At 49.4% G+C, this 19,274-nt stretch overlaps 1 protein-coding gene across 2 annotated transcripts in view; it reads left to right on the forward strand.

The window, feature by feature from the left end:
- SYK (spleen associated tyrosine kinase) overlaps nt 1-18,739 on the forward strand; it is a 90,276-nt gene extending 71,537 nt beyond the window's left edge. For both annotated transcript variants that reach the window (XM_064482437.1, XM_064482438.1), the window contains 6 exons: nt 850-1,027; nt 4,572-4,781; nt 6,280-6,469; nt 9,058-9,198; nt 9,869-9,981; nt 16,335-18,739. In XM_064482437.1, the coding sequence (XP_064338507.1) occupies nt 850-1,027; nt 4,572-4,781; nt 6,280-6,469; nt 9,058-9,198; nt 9,869-9,981; nt 16,335-16,407 (905 nt within the window). In that variant the 3' untranslated portion in view covers nt 16,408-18,739. The remainder of the gene's footprint in view (nt 1-849; nt 1,028-4,571; nt 4,782-6,279; nt 6,470-9,057; nt 9,199-9,868; nt 9,982-16,334) is intronic.
- Nucleotides 18,740-19,274: the final 535 nt, after the last annotated feature.

The raw sequence follows: 19,274 nt of genomic DNA on the forward strand, positions 1-19,274 counted from the left end.
CCGCAGGCCTCCGCTAGACTTACCGGATGATCGCCGCTGGGTGACCTTCTTAGGTTTTCCAGGCGGTTTTCTAATTGGTGAACTTGGTCTGCTTATTACTGTCCCAAAGCCGCCCCGCAGCTTAGTAGCTTAAAACCACCGTAGTCGTGCGAACCCTCAGGCGGGTCAGGAACCCGGGCGGGCCCGGCTGGGCCTCTCCCCGCCAGACGGCGGGCGGGGCCGGGCCAGCGCGGGAGGAGGGGCGCTCAGGCCGACTGAGGCGTCTCCCTGCCTCCGCGGAGCCCCGGGGGCCTCCCGGCCGGCTCCCTGCGCCCGGCCCGGCTGGGCACTCTCCCAGCCTAGCCGGGCTCGGGGCAGCCGGACAACCCGCACGGCACTGAAGCGTCAATAGCCAGTTTCCCGCAGGCCAGGCAGAAGGTGCACGGCCTTCTGGCAGCTCACCTGAGCGTGCCGCCAGCCTCGCTCCTGCGGTGCTCGCGGGGGTGACACGGTTACAGAAGCCACCAAGGGGAGATGACGCAGACTCCACCTCTCGATGAAAGAGGGTCAGAATTTTCAGACATGGTTTAAAGCCACCACGGCCCGTTAGGAAGACCCCGTCTGACTTTGCCTCTGGCACAAAGACCCCTTCCCGATGCAAGAAGAGGGGTCAGGTACCACAGGGACGAAGGCTTTCCCTTCCCCACCGTTACCAGCTGTGGGAGACCGCGTCTTGAGTGCCCACAGGCCCCGCAACTGCCCCGGGTGACCCAGGGCTCGAAAGGGGAGGTGTGCCCGCAGGATGCAGGAGGGTGGCACTGTCACGTGGGACCCAGCCCCAGGGTGCTGTGTTTCTGGCCTGCGTTGCAGAAGCCCAGCGCGAGGCCTTGCCCATGGACACCGAGGTCTACGAGAGCCCGTATGCGGACCCCGAGGAGATCCGGCCCAAGGAGGTCTACCTGGACCGGAAGCTGCTGACCCTGGAGGACAAGGAGCTGGGCTCCGGCAACTTCGGGACCGTGAAGAAGGGCTACTACCAGATGAAGAAGTAAGTCACGGCTGTGCGCCTCACATCACCGCTCGTGCGCACGCGCGCTCACATTCCAGAAGCTCCTGAGTGTTTTCACGTATCGTGTTCATTTAATCCCAGACACGAACTATAACCCGGCACTGCTGAATCCTTTTTCATCAGCAGTGTAATTTTTGTTCATTTCTGGTACAATTACAAGGAAAGCATCCAGTATGCATATTAGCTACATATATAATAATTATATATATTAGTGGTATTATTTATATTATTATATTGGTTGTGTTATTATGTTAGTTGCGTGCCTTATAGAGAATCAGGAAATTGAAACAGACAAAACACAAGAAGATAAAAACGTCATATTTTATAACCCAAACACTTCTGTTAACGAGTCTGAATGTCTATATAATTTTTTTGGATCTTTATGTTGAATTAAAATGCAATCATTCAATGATGCCACAGTGCTTTCACTTTTTTTTTTTTTGATTGTTTAAGTTGTTTCATTCTTCTTAACCAGAAAATTCCTGATGACAAATATCATTCGTCTGATTATTTATTTGCTTTATCCTATCATTTCAAATGGGAATACATGTGATACAACAATTGGAATTGTGACATTGCTAAAAATCTCTTCGTACTTCGTTTGGTCTTTAGAAGACACCCCACAAGGAATGTTCAGGAAAATACTGGTTTCTGAAGTCCTTTGAAACAAATTCTCTTTGCATGTGTATGTTTGAGTTAGTATGTTTCTGAGATAACTGTAACTGGGTTTGAGTTTTTTGATGCCATTCTGAATTTAAGGAATTTGTATAATTTTTTTTCTTGAGTAGGAGGTCTACATGATTCAAGGGTCAAAAATATAGACAAAAGTATACACGGAAACTTTTGCTTTTAATCCTGCCCCTTCCACCATATGTGTGTGTGTGTGTGTAATGTATATGTGTGTGTGTAATGTATATGTGTGTGATGTATGTGTGTGTGATGTATGTGTGTGTGTGTAGTGTGTGTGTAATGTATATGTGTGTATGTAATGTATATGTGTGTGTAGTGTGTGTGTGTAATGTATATGTGTGTGTGTGATGTGTGTGTGTGTGATGTATGTGTCTGTGATGTATATGTGTGTGTAATGTGTGTGTAATGTGTATGTGTGTGTGTAATGTATGTGTGTGATGTATGTGTGTGTGATGTATATGTGTGTGTAATGTATGTGTGTGATGTATGTGTGTGTGATGTGTGTGTGATGTGTGTGTGTATGTGTGTGTGTAATGTGTATATGTGTGTGTGTATGACAGCTATGCTTATTTTTAAATATATATGTATATATATACACATATATAATCTTACACTTATTTTGAAAAATGAATATAAATTACCCTGTATTAAGGCATAAATTTTCTCAACTAGTTTGCGATGCTGAAATTCTTTGCTTAATTAAATATGTAAATTAGCAGGTGTGACCATGGATGCATTATTTCAGCTAGAGGTTTGGGGAGAGGAGAGGCCGTGTAGGTCAATTTGGGGCAAAATGACGTCTTTGCAACACTGAGTTTTCCAATTAATAAACACGACCCACCCTTCCATTTCCTGGGGTCGTCTTTAATTTCTTTCGGGTTTCTCTCGGCACAGTTGTTTAGTTTTCTGCGTAGAGGTCTCGCACAACTTTCCTGTTGGATTCATTCACAGGGAGTTAGTACTTTTGATGTCAACATATATGGTATAATTTTTAAATTGCTATTTGCTGTTTCTTCTAGGACTGGTTTTGCCTGTCAGCCTGAAGCCCAGCAGTCTTGCTGAAGTCCCCTATTATTTTCCACTTATTATTTCCAGTAGTTTATCTATGTATTCTTTGACCCAGAAATTCTCTGTAAATGATGCCAGTTTGATTGTATTCATCCTGTCCAATCCTTACTCTTCTTATACGTCCTCCTTGTCTTACTGCATTAACTAGGAACTGTGGTTTGACGTTAAATTTAAGTGGCAGGAGCCTCATTCCTTATTTCAGAGGGAAAACATTTAATATTCCACCATCAGGTTTATAGCTGCTCTTTATCAGATTATGAAAGTTTCCTTCTGTTTCTACTTTTCTGAGAGATTTGTTTTTAATCATAAATGGTCTTACATTTTCTGTGGACTTTTATTTCCTCTACTGATTTGACCACAGGTTTTCTTTCTCTTTTGTTGTGTTTATGTGGTGAATTACACTGATGGACTTTCCAGATGTTAAACCTGCCTTGCGTTCCTGGAATAAACCCACCTTGTCTGTGAATTATGTATCATTCTATCTTTTTCATAAATCACTGCATTTAATTTACTAACATTTCCCTTAGAATGTTTACATCTATGTTCATGAGAGGTTGTCAGCACATTAGTTTCTTGTAATTTCTCTGCCTGTTCCTGGCATCAGGCTAATGCTGGCCTCGTAAAATGAGTTGGGGAGTTCCCTTTCTCTTTTCTTTTCTGGAAGAGTCTGTGGGTGTTCTTTCTTCCTTAAACATTGGGGAGAATCAAGAGGTGTCTGCTTGTTAACTTAGACCCCTACCTCAGACCGTACACAAAACCACATCCAGGTGGATGGTAGACTGAAACATAAAAGGTGAAACAGTAAACTGTCCAGAGGTCGCAGAGGAGGCTGTTTCCATGGTCTCAGGAGGAGAATGAACGGGGACGGGGCGGCCCCAGGATGCTGATGATGTTCTAAACCTCCATCTGTGTAGCAGCTACAGCTTCTGTCCAGTGACACAAAGCATATAAATACTCTTTGAGTCCTAAGCTGAAGCTGTATGTGCTTTTCTGAATGTTATGTCCGACTTACTCTGTTATTCTGTTGTTTTACCTATTTCATTGGATAGTTCTGTTTTTATTCTCCCATTTCAGAGTTCAACAAAAGAGGAATACTTCCAGCATTTCTGGGAACTGCATCCCAGAGGGATGCAGTTTTTCAAATCATGCTTAGTTGAGTTCCATTCCTTTATTTAAGCCCTGCTATATCAGAATGGTTTCAAGAGCTCAAACATGACCTGGATGATGTTTTTACTAGAAAACAGAAATAATTTGTTTTTTGCAAACTTGTTAAAGCTTGCTTAAAATGAACAAACTTTATTTTTTTAAGTGTCTTGTAAATTATGAACTGTAATAGTGTATGCTTTTTAATTCTGCATCTAGAAATTCATTGTAAGATATATTAAAGGAAAGTTGTATTTACATACATTAAGAAATACTCTTGAGATGGTAAATCTCAAGGTGTTATTGGAATTCATGAATGTTATAGGTTGCAAAGTTTATTTGAAAGTTATTTGAATATTCCATAATGTGTAGGCTTTCCAATTGCTTGGGGCAATCTTCAGTGCTCCCCCATTATGTTTAACTAATTAGATGTTACTTTCTTTGTCTATAAAATGAGAGAACATGATTGGAAAGCTAATCGTTTACAACATGGCTTCTCAAGATGACTTTCTGTTCCGTGACAGGTACCATTTCTAGCATAGGAGTTATGCTTCATGGAAAATAATTATGTACAAGTGAGCCACTTTGAAAAATTTCTTATGTGTTATGACTTCTTTCGCAGAGTCGTGAAAACAGTGGCTGTGAAAATCTTGAAAAACGAGGCCAATGACCCTGCCCTTAAAGATGAATTATTAGCAGAAGCAAACGTCATGCAGCAGCTCGACAACCCGTACATCGTGCGCATGATCGGGATATGCGAGGCCGAGTCCTGGATGCTGGTCATGGAGATGGCGGAGCTCGGTCCACTCAACAAATATTTACAGCAGAACAGGTACCTTTAGGCACCCCCACTGCTTATGCTCTGAGGGGCAGAGTCCACCTGCCCAACACACACAGTAGCCTGATTTCTACAAGAAGCTGCCTCTCCTCCCACGCCTACCCGGTGTTGGTCCACACCCAGGGCTCTTGCACGGGGCGGCAAGAGAGGTGCAGTCTTGGGATCAAGTGCCCGTAGTTGTGCAAATTTTTTATCTTTTCCTTTGCTCACTCTGTATGGGCCTGTGCAGAGAATCATTCTTAGACTATCTTGGCAAGCAGTCTACCCTTACCAGGGAGAACGAGTGTGCTCTTTTGAAAGAAATATTTATTAACCTGTTTGTTTGTTTATGTATTGATTTATTATTTTTAATTCACATATAGTCAGTTTACAATGCTGTGTCAATTTCTAGTGCACAGTATAACATTTCAGTCATACATATATATATATATACATATATTCCTTTTCAGATTCTTTTTCATTATACATTAGTACAAGATATTGAGTATAGTTCCCTGTGCTGTACAGTAGAAACTTGTTGTTTATTATTTTATATATAGTAGTCAGTCTCTGCAACTCCTGAACTCCCAATTTATCCCTTCCCACCTCCTTTCCCCCAGTAACCATGTTTGTTTTCTACGTGAGTCTGTTTCTGTTTTGTAAATAAGTTCATTTGTGACTTTTTTTTTAGATTCCACATATAAGTGATATCACTTTATTTTTCTTTCCCTTTCTGGATTACTTCACTTGGAAAGACAATCTCCAGGTCCAATTTGTGTTGCTGCAAATGACATCGTTTTATTGTTTGTTATGGCTGAGTAGTATTCCATTGTTTAAATATACCACAGCTTCTTTATTCTGTCATCTGTCAGTAGACATTTAGGTTGTTTCCATGTCTTGGCTGTTGTAAATAGTGCTGCTATGAACATTGGGGTGCAGGTATCTTTTCTGAATTAGAGTAAAATAAATATTTAAATAAACATTTTACAAGGGAAACCAGTGATATTTTTCAGTAATCACTTCTGAAAATATCTGTTGGTCTTTATTGAGGACAGCCGTCGATGGAGTAGCCATGCTGTGCTCACCTGCAGCCACGGTGGGGATGTAGGGACTCACGTGGAGTAAGTTACATTAACAGCCACTAATCACTCCATCCCATTTGCTACATTATGTTCCTACTAAACTCAGGGTTGGTTTTGTCAGCTGTTCAGTGTTGGAACTGGGATTCCCACTGACGCCTGAGTCTCCGGGAGACAGGTCTGACCACCCCCTTACACGGCTTTCCATGCAATTCAAAGCACGCCTTGAAAATTCTACCAGTTAAACACCAGGAGAATGGTGTTCGCACTTGAACACCTGTAGGTTAACGTGGTTATTTGTCACCATTTGTGACTCTTGCTTGAGAAGAAAAGGAAATGAGTGGATTCACATTCCATCTGCGCGAGGGGCGTGGTTGGTTGTTCTGAAATGAACTACCGTTCACTTTTGCCGACGACACCTCTGTGACTTCCAGGCATGTCAAGGACAAGAACATCATAGAGCTGGTGCATCAGGTGTCCATGGGGATGAAGTATTTGGAGGAGTGCAATTTTGTGCACAGAGATCTGGCTGCAAGGAATGTGCTGCTGGTCACTCAACATTACGCCAAGATCAGTGACTTTGGACTTTCCAAAGCACTTCGTGCTGATGAAAGCTACTACAAGGTAGGGACAGCTCAGCTGACGTTCAGAGCAGCGGGTAGCAAAAATCTGAAATGCAAATGTGTGTCTTCTTTATTTTATTACAGTAGGGTTTCAAGAGGCAATTTCCTTGTGTAAATATAACTATGTAAGAAATGTTCATAAGCTTTGATTCTCTTGTTTTAGCAAATGGGAACACTGTAATATACCACAACTTGCGACTTACTGGGAATAATGTCTTCCAAACTATTCCTTAGAACAACAGGGAATCAGGGTATTAATGATAATTTGTTTAAAAAAAAACAAGAATAGAATTATTGTATTGAATTACTTTGGAATATACAGGTTGAACAGGTTGACTCTTGCAGGGTTTTTCGAAGCCCCTCTCTGAACCCTCAAATGAACTAATCAGAACTAAAACAAGGGGGAAAAAATATGAAAGCCCCATCCTCATATGAACTCAAACACAGGGCATATGTAGAGTCTAAGTTGGTCAGTTGGAAAATGCTGTGGGGTTGAGCCCAGGCAGTGGAAAAGGGTGCCAAGGACAGATTCCCAACTCTTCCCTGGGAGTGTCTGGTGGTCCAGAAACAGAGGACAGAGCCTGAGGGTCTAACCAGAGAATGGCAGGATGGGGCGCTGTGGGGTTGCCCTGAGTGGCTGGGGAAGCACGGTTAAGTGACCACACTGCCCCCCACTGCAACGATTCTCCAAGAGGCCAGCTGGGGGAATGGCAGGTGGCAACAGATAGCAGATCTCATCCAGCTAAGAGTCAGCACAAAGGACGACCGACAGGAGCAGAGCTCCTCCCTGCATTCCTCATAGAGGAGCTGGCCCCCAAGCAAAACCACTTCAGACATGAGCCTTCACTAGAAAAGCATCCAGTGAGCCCCATCCAGGGACTGCCGGGAAATGGAGCAAAGGGAACAGCTCGCCTAGAATGACAGCCAGACATACACAGCAGTAAAAAAAAAAAAGAAGAGATTTTAAGGTTGGAGGTGCTTTGGGTCATGCACTTCATCACGACAATGAGAGAGAAGAAAACATAGACCACCCAAAACATAGACCCAAACAGGAGATGGAGAAGTGAGAGAACAAGTCACCCCAAAACTTAGTGCCTTAGGGCGACGCCAGGCGTGGGTTCCCTCGCACCCCTGCCGCGTGGGCAGGGCCTGGTGGGGGCGCACCCCCTGCTCCACGCAGCGTCCCAGTGGGGAGTGGTCCCGAGGGGGCGCGAGGGTTACTCCCACTCTGCGCACTCACACAGCTCATGACTGACGACATGGACCGTGGTCGGGGACCTCCACTGGGCTGTGCTCACAAACAACGACGCATCTGCACGCGGCCTCCCCGTGTGCCCTGGGCTTCCTCACATCCTGGCGGCTGGGCCCTGAGAGCGAGTTATTCAGGAGGCAGGAAGGGGAGGCTGCCAGGCTTCCGTTGCAGAGCCAGGACCACCCTATGCAGGGGAGCGGGGAAGAATGACAGAGAACAGGGGGCCAGCTTTTCCCACTGCCACTGATATTAAACAACACACCATTGAAAAGTAAGCCAGTTAATCTCTGGAAACCAATAAAGAAGAAGAAAACGTAGAAGATAGTATAGAAGTTAAGAGAATTCACCCAAGGGAGCAGGAGTAACTCATGCCAGCCTGAGCCCCCGGCCCCGAAGGAAGGGTTTTGCTGGGCAAGATTTTCATCTCTTTATGGCCATTCACTATTTTTTTTTTAATTAGAAAGTTTAAAACTTTGTTTTAAATGACAACTAGCAGTCTACCCCAAAATAATTAGTATTAATATATAATTATATTATAATTAATATAATTAAGTATAGTTAATAGCTATTAATATACAGTAATAGTGAAATATGCCTGTGAACAGTCCAGTATTTCGTGGAGCATAACCATGAAGCCATATTCAGGCTCAACACGCCAAACTCCAAGGAGCTGCGAGGGGTGAGGGAAAGAGGCTAAAAGCTACAAAAAAATTCAGTCTGAATCTCAAAAATACGTATTTAAATCTTAAAAACTTAAGATTTTACGATGTGATTGCATTTTTGAGTCTCAAATCAAACATACGTACACAGGCATTTTGCGAGTCATGATTTCATTTTTTTTTAATTGTGGTAAAATACACACAACCTACATTTGACCGCCTCACCCATTTCAGGGGTAGAGTTCAGCGATGTGAAGTACATGTGCTTTGTTTGCAGCCCATCTCCAGAGCTCTTTTCATCTTCCAAACTGAAATTCTGTACGCATTGAACGACGCCCCACCCGTCCCTCTCTCCCCATGTTCTGCTTCCTGTCTCTATGAATCGGACTCCTCCAGGGGCCTCGATGAGTGGAGTTACACAGTGTTTGTCCCTCAGTGACCTGACTGGCTCATTTCACTGGGTCTAGTAACAGGTAACTGCATGACTCATCCATGCCTTCGCATGTGCCAGAATTCCCTCCCTTCCTAAGGCTGGATGGTGGTCCACTGCATCAGTATACCCATCTCATGTATCCACGCGTCTGTCCACAGTCACATGGTGACTTCCACCTTCGGCTGCCGTGAACCAACACGGTGGCCATAATGTTCTTCTTAACGGGGCGTCTCCGTGTGTTTCAGGCGCAGACGCACGGCAAGTGGCCCGTGAAGTGGTACGCCCCCGAGTGCATCAACTACTACAAGTTCTCCAGCAAGAGCGACGTGTGGAGCTTCGGCGTGCTGATGTGGGAGGCCTTCTCCTACGGGCAGAAGCCGTATCGGGTGAGTGACCTCTGCTTCACTTCCTGATTACGTGGCCACCAGAACAGATAAGCACCAGATTATCTTCACAGGACCCTGACGGTCATCAGATCTGGGCCCCCATTCTGAGTCTTTATCTTTTGAGAGTGGGCAGTTAGTATGATCTCAGTTTCTTCTAAAACTGAAAGAAACATTTGAAGCTACCTGGACAGTGCGTGGTTTTTTTTTTTTCTATTGTGTCTCACACATTTAAATATGCATAAATATATCCCCAAATCAACATTTAATAGGATTGAAATAGAAATAATGACTACTCCCATTATCAAATTGGCAGCTCCGTTACCGTTTTTTGGGTTTTTTTAAATCAAAATATATGTACTGAAAAGTGCACAAATCCTAGAACACAGACTGATGAATTTTGACAAATGGGACGTGCCCATGGAACTGGCCCCCAGATGAAGAAACAGAACAGAACCCCAGAAGCCCCCTACACCCGCTCCATGCACAAGCCTTACCCCGAGGGCAGCCCCGTCTGACTTCCAGCATCACAGATTAGGTGCTTCTGTTTTGCACTTGATGTCATGGACGTCACACAGTGTGCACTCTTGTTTTTTTTCAGGGCTGGATTGTGTTAGTTGTGTTTCGCTGAATGCTGTGTTTTAAAAGCTCAGGTGTGTTTTGCATGTTTCAGGGAATGAAAGGCAGCGAGGTCTCTGCCATGCTGGAGAAAGGAGAGAGGATGGGGTGCCCTCCAGGGTGTCCGAGAGAGATGTATGAGCTGATGACCCTGTGCTGGACCTACGAGTGAGTACCCAGACCTCCCTGCCGCTCAGCCCAGCACTCTGCAGGCAGGTGGCATCGCCAGGCACTCAAAAGCATAAATGCTGTCTTCTTATGAATCGGGGTGGGCTCCCTTCTAAACAAGCAATGGGGGAGGGGGCTTGCTTCCTGGACCAGGTGCTCGTGTTCTTCAGTCTAAAGAGTGTAGACAATTGCTCTAATTCAGGGCACCGGAATTTAAATGTCGGTAATGTTGGCCCAGGGTAGAAGGGGAGGTCAAAGTGAAAAAACTATTCTTTAGCGTCTGGTCTGGGGGTGTGTGCCATTTCTGGCGAGAGAGGATGGTGGTGGAGGTACTTACAGGGGTGCCATGCTTGGCTAATTTCTGATTCCCGATCACCTTCCTTAGTGAGGCATGACCACGGATGTGGGCGAGCTCACAGATGGATTGGCTAAGGTAGCACGTCCCAAGAAGCGGCTCAGATCTTGGCACAGTGGCCCTCAGAGTCTGCCCTGAGGGCCCTCACGTGGCCTGCCTGGTGGAGCACATGTGATGTGGTGGGCAGGTGACGTCAGGGCAGCTCAGCTGGCCGGGGAAATGCGCTGCACCTGAGAATCAGGAACGTGGCCTTTGACCTTGCCTGGGTGTGGCAACCTGGAAATGCATCATGGGGAAACCCTAAGCCATGGTCTCTGTCCCTCTGGCACTGAAACATGCAGGTTGGAAGTGATGCAGCTCATGTAACCCGGAGGTTTGTTCTCAGACACTGCAGCTCAGGCTGCAGGAGCGTCTTAAGGATGAGGGATGTTCCAAGTGCCTACAGATGCCACCTGGGGTTTCTCCGCGTCCCAGGGAGCGTCTTCCGCCACCACAGCTGGGAGTGGAAGTGAAGAATCTCATTATTATCTAGAAGTGACCCTGGCACAAGCCCCAAAGGGGGAAGGCGGAGATTTCCCCGTCTGCTGCTGACACGGTTCAGGGAAAGGGCCTTTCGGTACCCAAGGTGCCCGTCTAGGCCCCCAGGGAGCTTCTCTAGCCCAGGTTGCCAGAGGGATGTCAGGGTGTCAGCAAGAGCGAAATCCAGCTGATGGATCTTAGGTGTCCATCATGTGCAGTCTTGACCTCACCTTCCCACGCCCGAACGGGAATCGGAGAACCACTGACAGGCAGGGCATGACATTGACATGGAAGTTCTGGGCTAGAAATCAAGGTGGGGGGAGAGATACAGGAAACAGATAAATTACCCCAAGGTGATGTTACAAACCTTGCAGTCGGGCCACCGTGTGCCAGTGCTGAGTCCAGTCCCTGCTGCCCCACCTCCTGGTGCCTCTGACAGGCAGGGGCGGGAAGCACCTGCAAGACGTTCCAGGAATCCCATAAGCGAGGACAGGCTGTTAAGCTTTTCCTCGACACACAGTTCCGAAGGACCTATAAAGCCACTGGGAACGGGGCAGGCTTTTCCTGGCTTTTAGTAGGTACCATTTAACCCACCGGGCTTTGGGGACCCGGTGGTCTGTGAGGAGTCACTGGGAGCAGCAGAGACCACCCCCAGGGTGGGAGGCAAGCTCATGGCATCTCCCCCACCCTCTTGTTGTGGAAAAATGTGTTACAGCTCAGTGTTATAGCTCAGTTGTGACAACAACCTGGATCCAGGAGAGGGACCAAACAGCACTCAGAGTTGGGGAACTCGGATTTATTACACCAGCAGGCCCACAGGAGTTAACACTCCAAGCTCTGGATCCCTTTACACAGGCCTTTATAGGCGGCCAGTTTACACTTTGCAACGTCATATGCAAATAAAGTACAACAGAAGTTGACCAACTAGGAATAAGCTTTGTAGAAATAGACCAATCAGGAGTGAGCTCCATGCAAATGAAGTACTACAAATGGGCCAATCAGAAGTTAGGGAAATAGACCAATCAGGAGTAAGGGAAATAGCCAATCAGGAGTGAGTTCAGGGAACCAATAGAATTTTAGGGGTAAATAAGCCGTTTCAGAGGCAAAAAGTGAGATAGAGCCGCTGGGCCGGGGAAGAGGATGGCGCTGGCAGGAGAGCAGCGGCCCTGCCTGAGGTCCCTGCGGGGGGGTCCCTGCCAGTCTTTCTATGGGGCTTCCCGCCTCACTCTGTCTAATCGATCTCCCCTTCCTGGAGGCCCCGGGGAGGGCACAGCCCGGGGCCCGCGAGCCTGTGAGCACTGCCTGGAAGTGTTGTCTGGTCCTGCCTGCGGTTTCCTTTGCAAGGTTTCCCTTTTTTGGGGAAAAGTGAACTTTTACTTCATTCTGCAACAGATGAAAAAGCCTGAAAATAAAATGAAACTCTCAGGGACATCAAGTTAGTGTTTTTGCATTTAATGTTAATGCTGACATGTTGTTTTTACCGTTTACCAGTGAGGAGCGGGAGGGGGTGGCGGGGTGCAGAAGAGGAAGTTTCCGGTGGGAACAGGGTGTTAAGGGATGTGTCCGGCGGGGTGACCCGTGGCAGGCGGGGCGATGTCGCCAGGGCACACCTCCCGCTGGGCGTGGGAGGCGCCGTGAGCCTGCTGAATTCCCTGGGTGCCTCAGTGCCTTCTTGGCCTTAGGGAATCAGGACCAGGTGCTGCTCACTGGTCTGTGTCCTCAGGGACTGTCACTGCCAGGAATGTCCACAAGGGGAGGATGTGAAGAGAAAACAGTTCTCAGTGTTCATAGCCTCAAGAGAACGTTATTTCCCAATGTATTTTCCCACCTGGAGATTTAAGTTACAGGCAGAGCCGGGCGTGCAGGGAGGGACGCCTTCCCCACCGCCTCTAACGCCAGGCGTGCTTTCCCGTGAGCTCGGTGCAGCTGTACCTAGGAATTCGCTACAAAGTTGAAGTATCAGTCGAGTAGAAACAGTGATGATGTTCATGCCTAGAATTCGAAATGATGGCTCTTTTTCACACTCTGATTTCTTTTCCAACAAGCTGTATTTCTGGAGGCTGAAGTTTTTTAGTAGTGACCTGAAAAGGTAGAAGTTAGGGGTCGGGGGAGGTGTTCAGAAAGTTTGTCATTTGATGAAACACAGTTGAGTGAAAAAAACAATGCTTCCTGGGGGAACTCAGAAGTAGCAGGAGCTTGTCTGGCAACCTGGGTCTTTGCCTGGGGCTGTTGGGGAGGCGCCAGCCGCCCGGGGCAGCAGGCGGCTCCACATACCAGCCTTCTCACCCCTGACGCCGCGTGTCCTGGGGGGACTTCATCGGGACTCTCAGTGTGGGTGGCAGAACCCTGAGGGGCCGACATCATTCCCAGCCCTCTCACTTTGCAAAGGGGAACAAGGCGCTCCCGGCAGTGCCCACGGTGGGGGTGGCGTTGCCAAAGCCAGGAAGGAAACAGTCCCCCACCCCACCCCCAAGAAAAACAGGAACCCACGCTGGGGGCGGGGGCGTCACTGTTAAGTGTGTCCCAGTGTCAGTTCACATCCTGTCTGTTCCCACATGCTTGCGGGAAAGCCCTTGCAGATTGCGAGAAGATGGGGATCCTGATCCTGAAAACACAGGGCCTCTGCCTAACGGAGAAAAGCTGAGGACGTTCAGGAGTCTCTGAGAGCTGGCAGTGATCGAGGTGGAGCCCAAGGTGTTGTTTAGAGATTGGCAAGCCCAAGGCACAGTGTCCTTGCTCTGCCCCAGCGCCAGGTCCTTGGCCTCTGTGTGCCTCATCGTCTGAGAGCCGCGGGCATTCACTGGGGCCACACTCACCACCCGAGCCAGCTGTGTGCAGGCCAGGCTGCTGTCCCCAGCGGGCGTGTGGTCGGCAAACCTCACGGAAGGCACAGGTCCCACCCCTGTAGGAGCCCGCAGTCCAGGGGAGGGGCGGGCAGGCAGGCAGGGACCGAGAAGCTCAAGAACCAGTGCATCTGTGATGTGTTCTCAGAAGGTGCCGAGTCCACGGGCAGCTCGGAGCCCAGGAGGACCCCGGGCCCAGCAGGGAGCGGCACGTGTGCGTGAGGACCTCCTGGGTGGTGGCTGTTTCTCTGCAGAAGGAAAGGAAACAGCTGCTTGGGGCACAGAAGCACGTGGAGCTTCCAGAACCTGGTGGATTCAAAGAATTAGATACAAAAGATCCCCGTATAGTTTCCAGCCAACTGTTTTAAAGCATTTTTTTTTTCATGGTTTCCTCCATTGTAAACAGTCAGCCACCTTTTGCCAAAGCGATGGATAGTCACATGGATGTGTAGATGAATAAATGGCTAGACTGATGATGGACGGATTAGCCAGACAGATTGATCAATTCATGATGGATGGATGGATGGACAGGTATTTTGACAAACATATACATGTACAGGTTTAGATTTGTCACCGACACACTCCGTTGACAGCCCAGCACCTACTGAGCCCCGCAAATAAGCACTAGCTGGCACTGTCCTCATGGAGGTTACAGTTCTGGGCTGGGCCGGGGGCTGGGCGTTGCTAGGCAGACGGGAACCAAATTAACCCTCGTATAAACACGTGATTACGTATTCTGATGGGTGCTGTGAACGAGAGTAAAGGATTCCGGTGGGTGTGCATCCTTCCATTGGGGCGTCCGTATCAGCCTAAAGGAAGGGACATTCCAGCTGAGAGCTGCAGGATGAGGTGCTTGAGTGCAAGAAATGAGACACGAGGAAGGGGGCCACTAGGCAGGGAAAAGCACCCCAGATCCAGTTGGACAGAAGTGGGCAGGCAAGGGGTGGATGGGAAGCTGGCACACAGGCAGGACGCTTGGCCACCCTCCTCTGCAGGAGCTCGGCATTGTCCTGGCTTCCTAGAGGCAGCCTCACCCATGGTGGAAAGGAGAGGTTCCCTGGAAAACTGACCAGGTGTCTTTGCTGAGAGCCAGTCCGTATTCCTGTTTACCTACACTTAGCTTGTTTGCTTGGTGCTAGGCTCCTGGGTGGATGAAGCCCTCGTGGCCAGACTCAAAGGGACGCTGTGCATTGGCATCCCCGTGGCTGGAGCAGAGCGCCCTGCCCTGCAAATATGATAAGGCTGCGCTGTTTGGCTGTAGAAGTTTAGTAACAGGAGGGAGGCTTCCTCTCTGTGTGGACACAGGTTTCCGCACATGATCCTGCATCCCAGGCTTGGTCATCACTTCCCCTCCTGTCACAAAATTTGGTGGCCAGAGACACATCTTCCCGCAATGAGCCAGAGGAAGCTTTGGTCTCCAGACAGGACCACAGATGGCTGATTTTTGCAAACAGTTTTATCTCGCTTTTCGCTTGCTCTTGGAAGCTCTCAGTCCAACCATCTATTTTGATGCCATTTGACGGAACTACCCATTTTGGTCCTGCAGACATCACTCTGCTCTCATAGTGGCGAGCGGTTCTTGAACCCTGGCTCTTCTTTCGTAGCTGGACTGAGCCACGTGAAACTGCAGCTGTTGCAGGTCGGAAAGGTTGAGTGTGGACACTTCCTGCAACCGAACCTCAACGTCTGTTTCACTTACTGGGCAGTTTTACCCACTTGCCATGTGGCCCCAAGTCTTGCAAAATATAATTAATTTCCAAGCAAAGATAGTCTCAGAGTTTTGAGAAATATTTGCTCCCAACTTATCCTTTCAGTGTGCCCGTGTTAGCGAAAGCAGAGAGGCCCAAAAGAGTTTTGTTTAGACGCTGCAAATTGTTAAAAACGTTTACCTGTGGCTTACGTACATCATCACCTCACTGGCCAACAGTGACAGAAGCAAGGCCTTGGCATGTTAAGGTTTATAACAGCAGCACGTCTTCAGAAAATTCAGAGCCGTCCGACTGGGGTGTGAGGAGGGAACCTTTGAATCGTGTCTACATTTTAATTTTAACAAGATTATGGGTCAGATGTTCCATTTATGTCTGCAGCACGTTCACCAGCTGAGCATTTTCAGACACACTGTTTTGCTAGATCATAAAGAGACAGTCTCTGAACGTGGGATTAAAAGATTCTGACTGTGAAATTGACACAGCATTGCAAATTGACTTCAATATACACATATACACACACAAAAAAAACCATCTTTTTTTTACCTTTTTTTATTGAGTTATAGTCATTTTACAGTGTTGTGTCAAATTCCAGTGTAGAGCCCAATTTTTCAGTTACACGTGAACATAACATATACTCATTGTCACGTTTTTTCTGCTGTGAGCCACCACCAGATCCTGTATACGCTTCCCTGTGCTACACAGTATCATCTTGAAGGGACAGACGGGGATAAGCAAGACTCCCCATCTTTAAGGTGGACGCGAGGTCACCCGGAGACCTCGCTGAGCGCAGCCTGGGCTCCGGGGGTCTGGGGTGGGCCTGACGCTGCGTTCCGCGCAGGCTTCTGGTCGCCCGGGGCTGCCGCGGGGACGCCGGCAGGGGGCGCTCTCCCCCCAGCGCGCTAACGATGCCGCCCCCCTCCCTTGCAGCGTGGAGAGCCGGCCAGCCTTCGTGGCGGTGGAACTGCGCCTGCGCAATTACTACTACGACGTGGTTAACTGATGACGGCGGGCCCACCCGCCGGTGGCTGCCCTGGAGCAGATGCGCCGCCGCGGGAAGACTGTGCCAAGCGCCTTGATTTTGAGTCTCCATCCCCCTCCGCCCGTCGGGAGAGCCGTGCTGAGTGTCGTTCCCCAAAGCCTGTCCCGGACGGAACCCGCCCTCCGCCAAGCAAACCCGTCCCGGAAGAGCCGTGGGGGGACAGACGGACCCCAGGATCAGAGGGCCCGTGGGTTCGTGTTTTTTGACTGCGGGGTTTTCATGGCAGGTTAATTTGCAGGATGTGTTTCCAAACTCCTTTCTGTCTGCAGCCCCCTGGCTCCTGGGCTGTCCTTTAATCACGCAGCATCACCACCACCCGGGGTGCTGAATGTCCCCCCGACCCCAGCTCTGCGTTCTCCGTGGCCGGGGGCGGCCGCTGGCCCGTGACACCTGCCCTAGGGGAGGAAGGAAGAGGAGAAGGGGTGTGGCGGCCACCGGAACGAGGCTCCCGCAGGTCCCAAGACCGAGTCCTGCCACCGGAAAGCTTTCCCCATAGAAGTGCTTTGAGGCTTTAAAAAAAAAAAAAAAAAATCAAGCTGAATCTGTCCAGGGCCCAAGCCGGTAGCCAGTTAAGGGGAAGAAAACTCCTTCTGCTCTGTGAGTTCCGAGGCGGAGGGCTCCGGTCTGCGTGAGGTCAGGGGCCTGCTGCAATGAACTGGCTCGCTTGTCGCCCCAGAGCCCCTCTCCTGCGGGCTCCTGAGGACGGTGCTGGGCTGGAGACGCATTAACAAAGTTCTTTGTGGAGACGCAGTCGGGGAGAGGCTGTGGCCATGTCAGGCCTGACGCAGGGCAGACCCCGGGTGCTGAGGGCTGTCCCCGCCTGGCGTGGTCCATGTTCCCTCTCCCCTGGGGAGGGCGGCCGGGCCGGAACTCCCTGCCTTTTCCTGTATTCGTAGGGGGGGGCAACCTGGTAGCCAGGGCCGTCTGCAGATGGGTTTCTAAGTGTGAATTCATCGTAAAGCCGCAGATCGTGACCTTGCCTCACACTGGCCTCGCTGAGTGTGACTTTGGGCTGAGGACGTGAGACCCAGGGAATGATAGGGGACCCAGGAAATCCTCTCCAGCCCCCTCGGCCCTTGTTCCTGGCTAATGTTTGATCTTCTACAAGTCATCAGCCCATTGGTACCAGATTTGCTGTGGCCTTTGAGGTCGGAGCTAATGAGCCCGCATCCTTCGGTCAGCTGAGACCACAAAGACTCAGACCGTCTAGTCTCCAGCGGCGCCCAAGACGTCGTAGCGTCCTGCCCCCGGCTGGGAGAGGAGCCCCACTCCTAACAGGGGGCCAGGCAGCACTCAGCACCCGGCTCCGCCGGACGGGAACCCACTCGCAGAGCTTGCGTTAAGGAATGTTTAGAAACCGCCCGTGCTTCATAGAATGGTGCCACCTCGTGTTAAAGAGAGGGTCCCCGTGTGCTCAGCAGATGCTCAAACCAGTGGCCACGCATGCTTGGTGTTCCTGGAATTAAAAAGACGAGCAACAACGTCTGTGGTCAGGCTGGGCGTAGCTTTAGAGTCCTCAGAGGAAGGCCTGGAGAACGTGGCCTGAGAGGGAAGCCGTCCCTGCATGCCGCTGAGCTCCCGCTGTCCCCCCAGAGCGTGTCTGTCACAAAGGCCACCCGCTCACGGCAACGACGGGGCGCGTGCCGAGCGCTTTCCTTCTTTCTGGTGGGATTTCCCGCACCGTCCAGCAGCCCCCGCCCCGCCCCACCCTAGAATGTGAGTGGACAGGAGAAGCCCAGCCCGGGAGGCGGCCAGCGCCCCCTCCACGCTGTCCTCCGCCTCCTCCCCACTCCCAGCGGAGGGAGCGCCTGTGTGCAGAATTCCCTGCGGCCGCGTGTGCATCCTGTCTAGTAAGAAACATGTGCCCTGTGTTAGGAGTAAGTCTCCTTTCCCCTGGGGTCACAGCGGAGGGCACACGAGGAAAGTTGATTTCACAGAAGAACAGCTTATGACGTAAATGAGCAAAGTTTGGAGGGTTAGGGCTTCTTGCCGGGCGCCAGGCTGGGCTCCCCCGCACGCCGCGCTCTTCCTGGCTCTCACTGTCTTTGCCTGGGTCTGGGTTCCCTCCACGTGCCTCCAACCTTCCCATCCTTGTTTAGCGACAACTAAAGGACGCCACCATCCCATCACACTGCCCTGGCAACACCAGTTGTCTGCTGATGCCACAGTCACTTGTCCCTTCAGTGGGACCAAAGGTTTCCATGACAGAAACATAATCCATTCCGTAGTTAAAATAATTACAATAAAGATGATGATGATGATGATGATAATAATAAATGACAAGTGTTTTTTTCCAGCGTGTCCTTTCCTGTGCTCACTGGCACCAGCCTTGCCATTCTGTTGGGTGGTGGTGTCACACGTACGCCAGCCCAGTGACTGCCACCCGACCTGGATTTTCACGTCCTGGGGTGACCGCCAGATTTTCAGGCACCACCACCCCCAACCCCAGCCTCCCAAGGAGCACACTTACCAGTTAATCTGAGCATCATATTCTCCATCCATTTCAGAAGAGCAGTCTTTGGTCACTGGACTTTTTTTTTTTTCAATTGTGTTTTTTAATAAAAATTTATAATTAGCTTTGTGATGATTTTAATGGATGATTTTTCATGGGTGTTCAGAGGATAGGTTACACTGTCAAACATGCTGTGTCAAACAGCATTGTCAACTGTGCAGCATGGTTTAAAAGAAAAAAGTTAGGTTTCCAGCCACCTCCTGGAAAGATGGACGTGTGCAGGCCTGTTGGAGCGGGTCTGGAGGCTTCTGCTGTGCGCAGAGGAAAAAGGCCAGTGGATGCGGGTCCTGCTCCGCCGGGATCCTCTGTGCGTGGG

This window comes from Camelus dromedarius, chromosome 36 (assembly GCF_036321535.1).
Source record: "Camelus dromedarius isolate mCamDro1 chromosome 36, mCamDro1.pat, whole genome shotgun sequence".
NCBI classification, from domain to species: Eukaryota; Metazoa; Chordata; class Mammalia; order Artiodactyla; family Camelidae; genus Camelus; species Camelus dromedarius.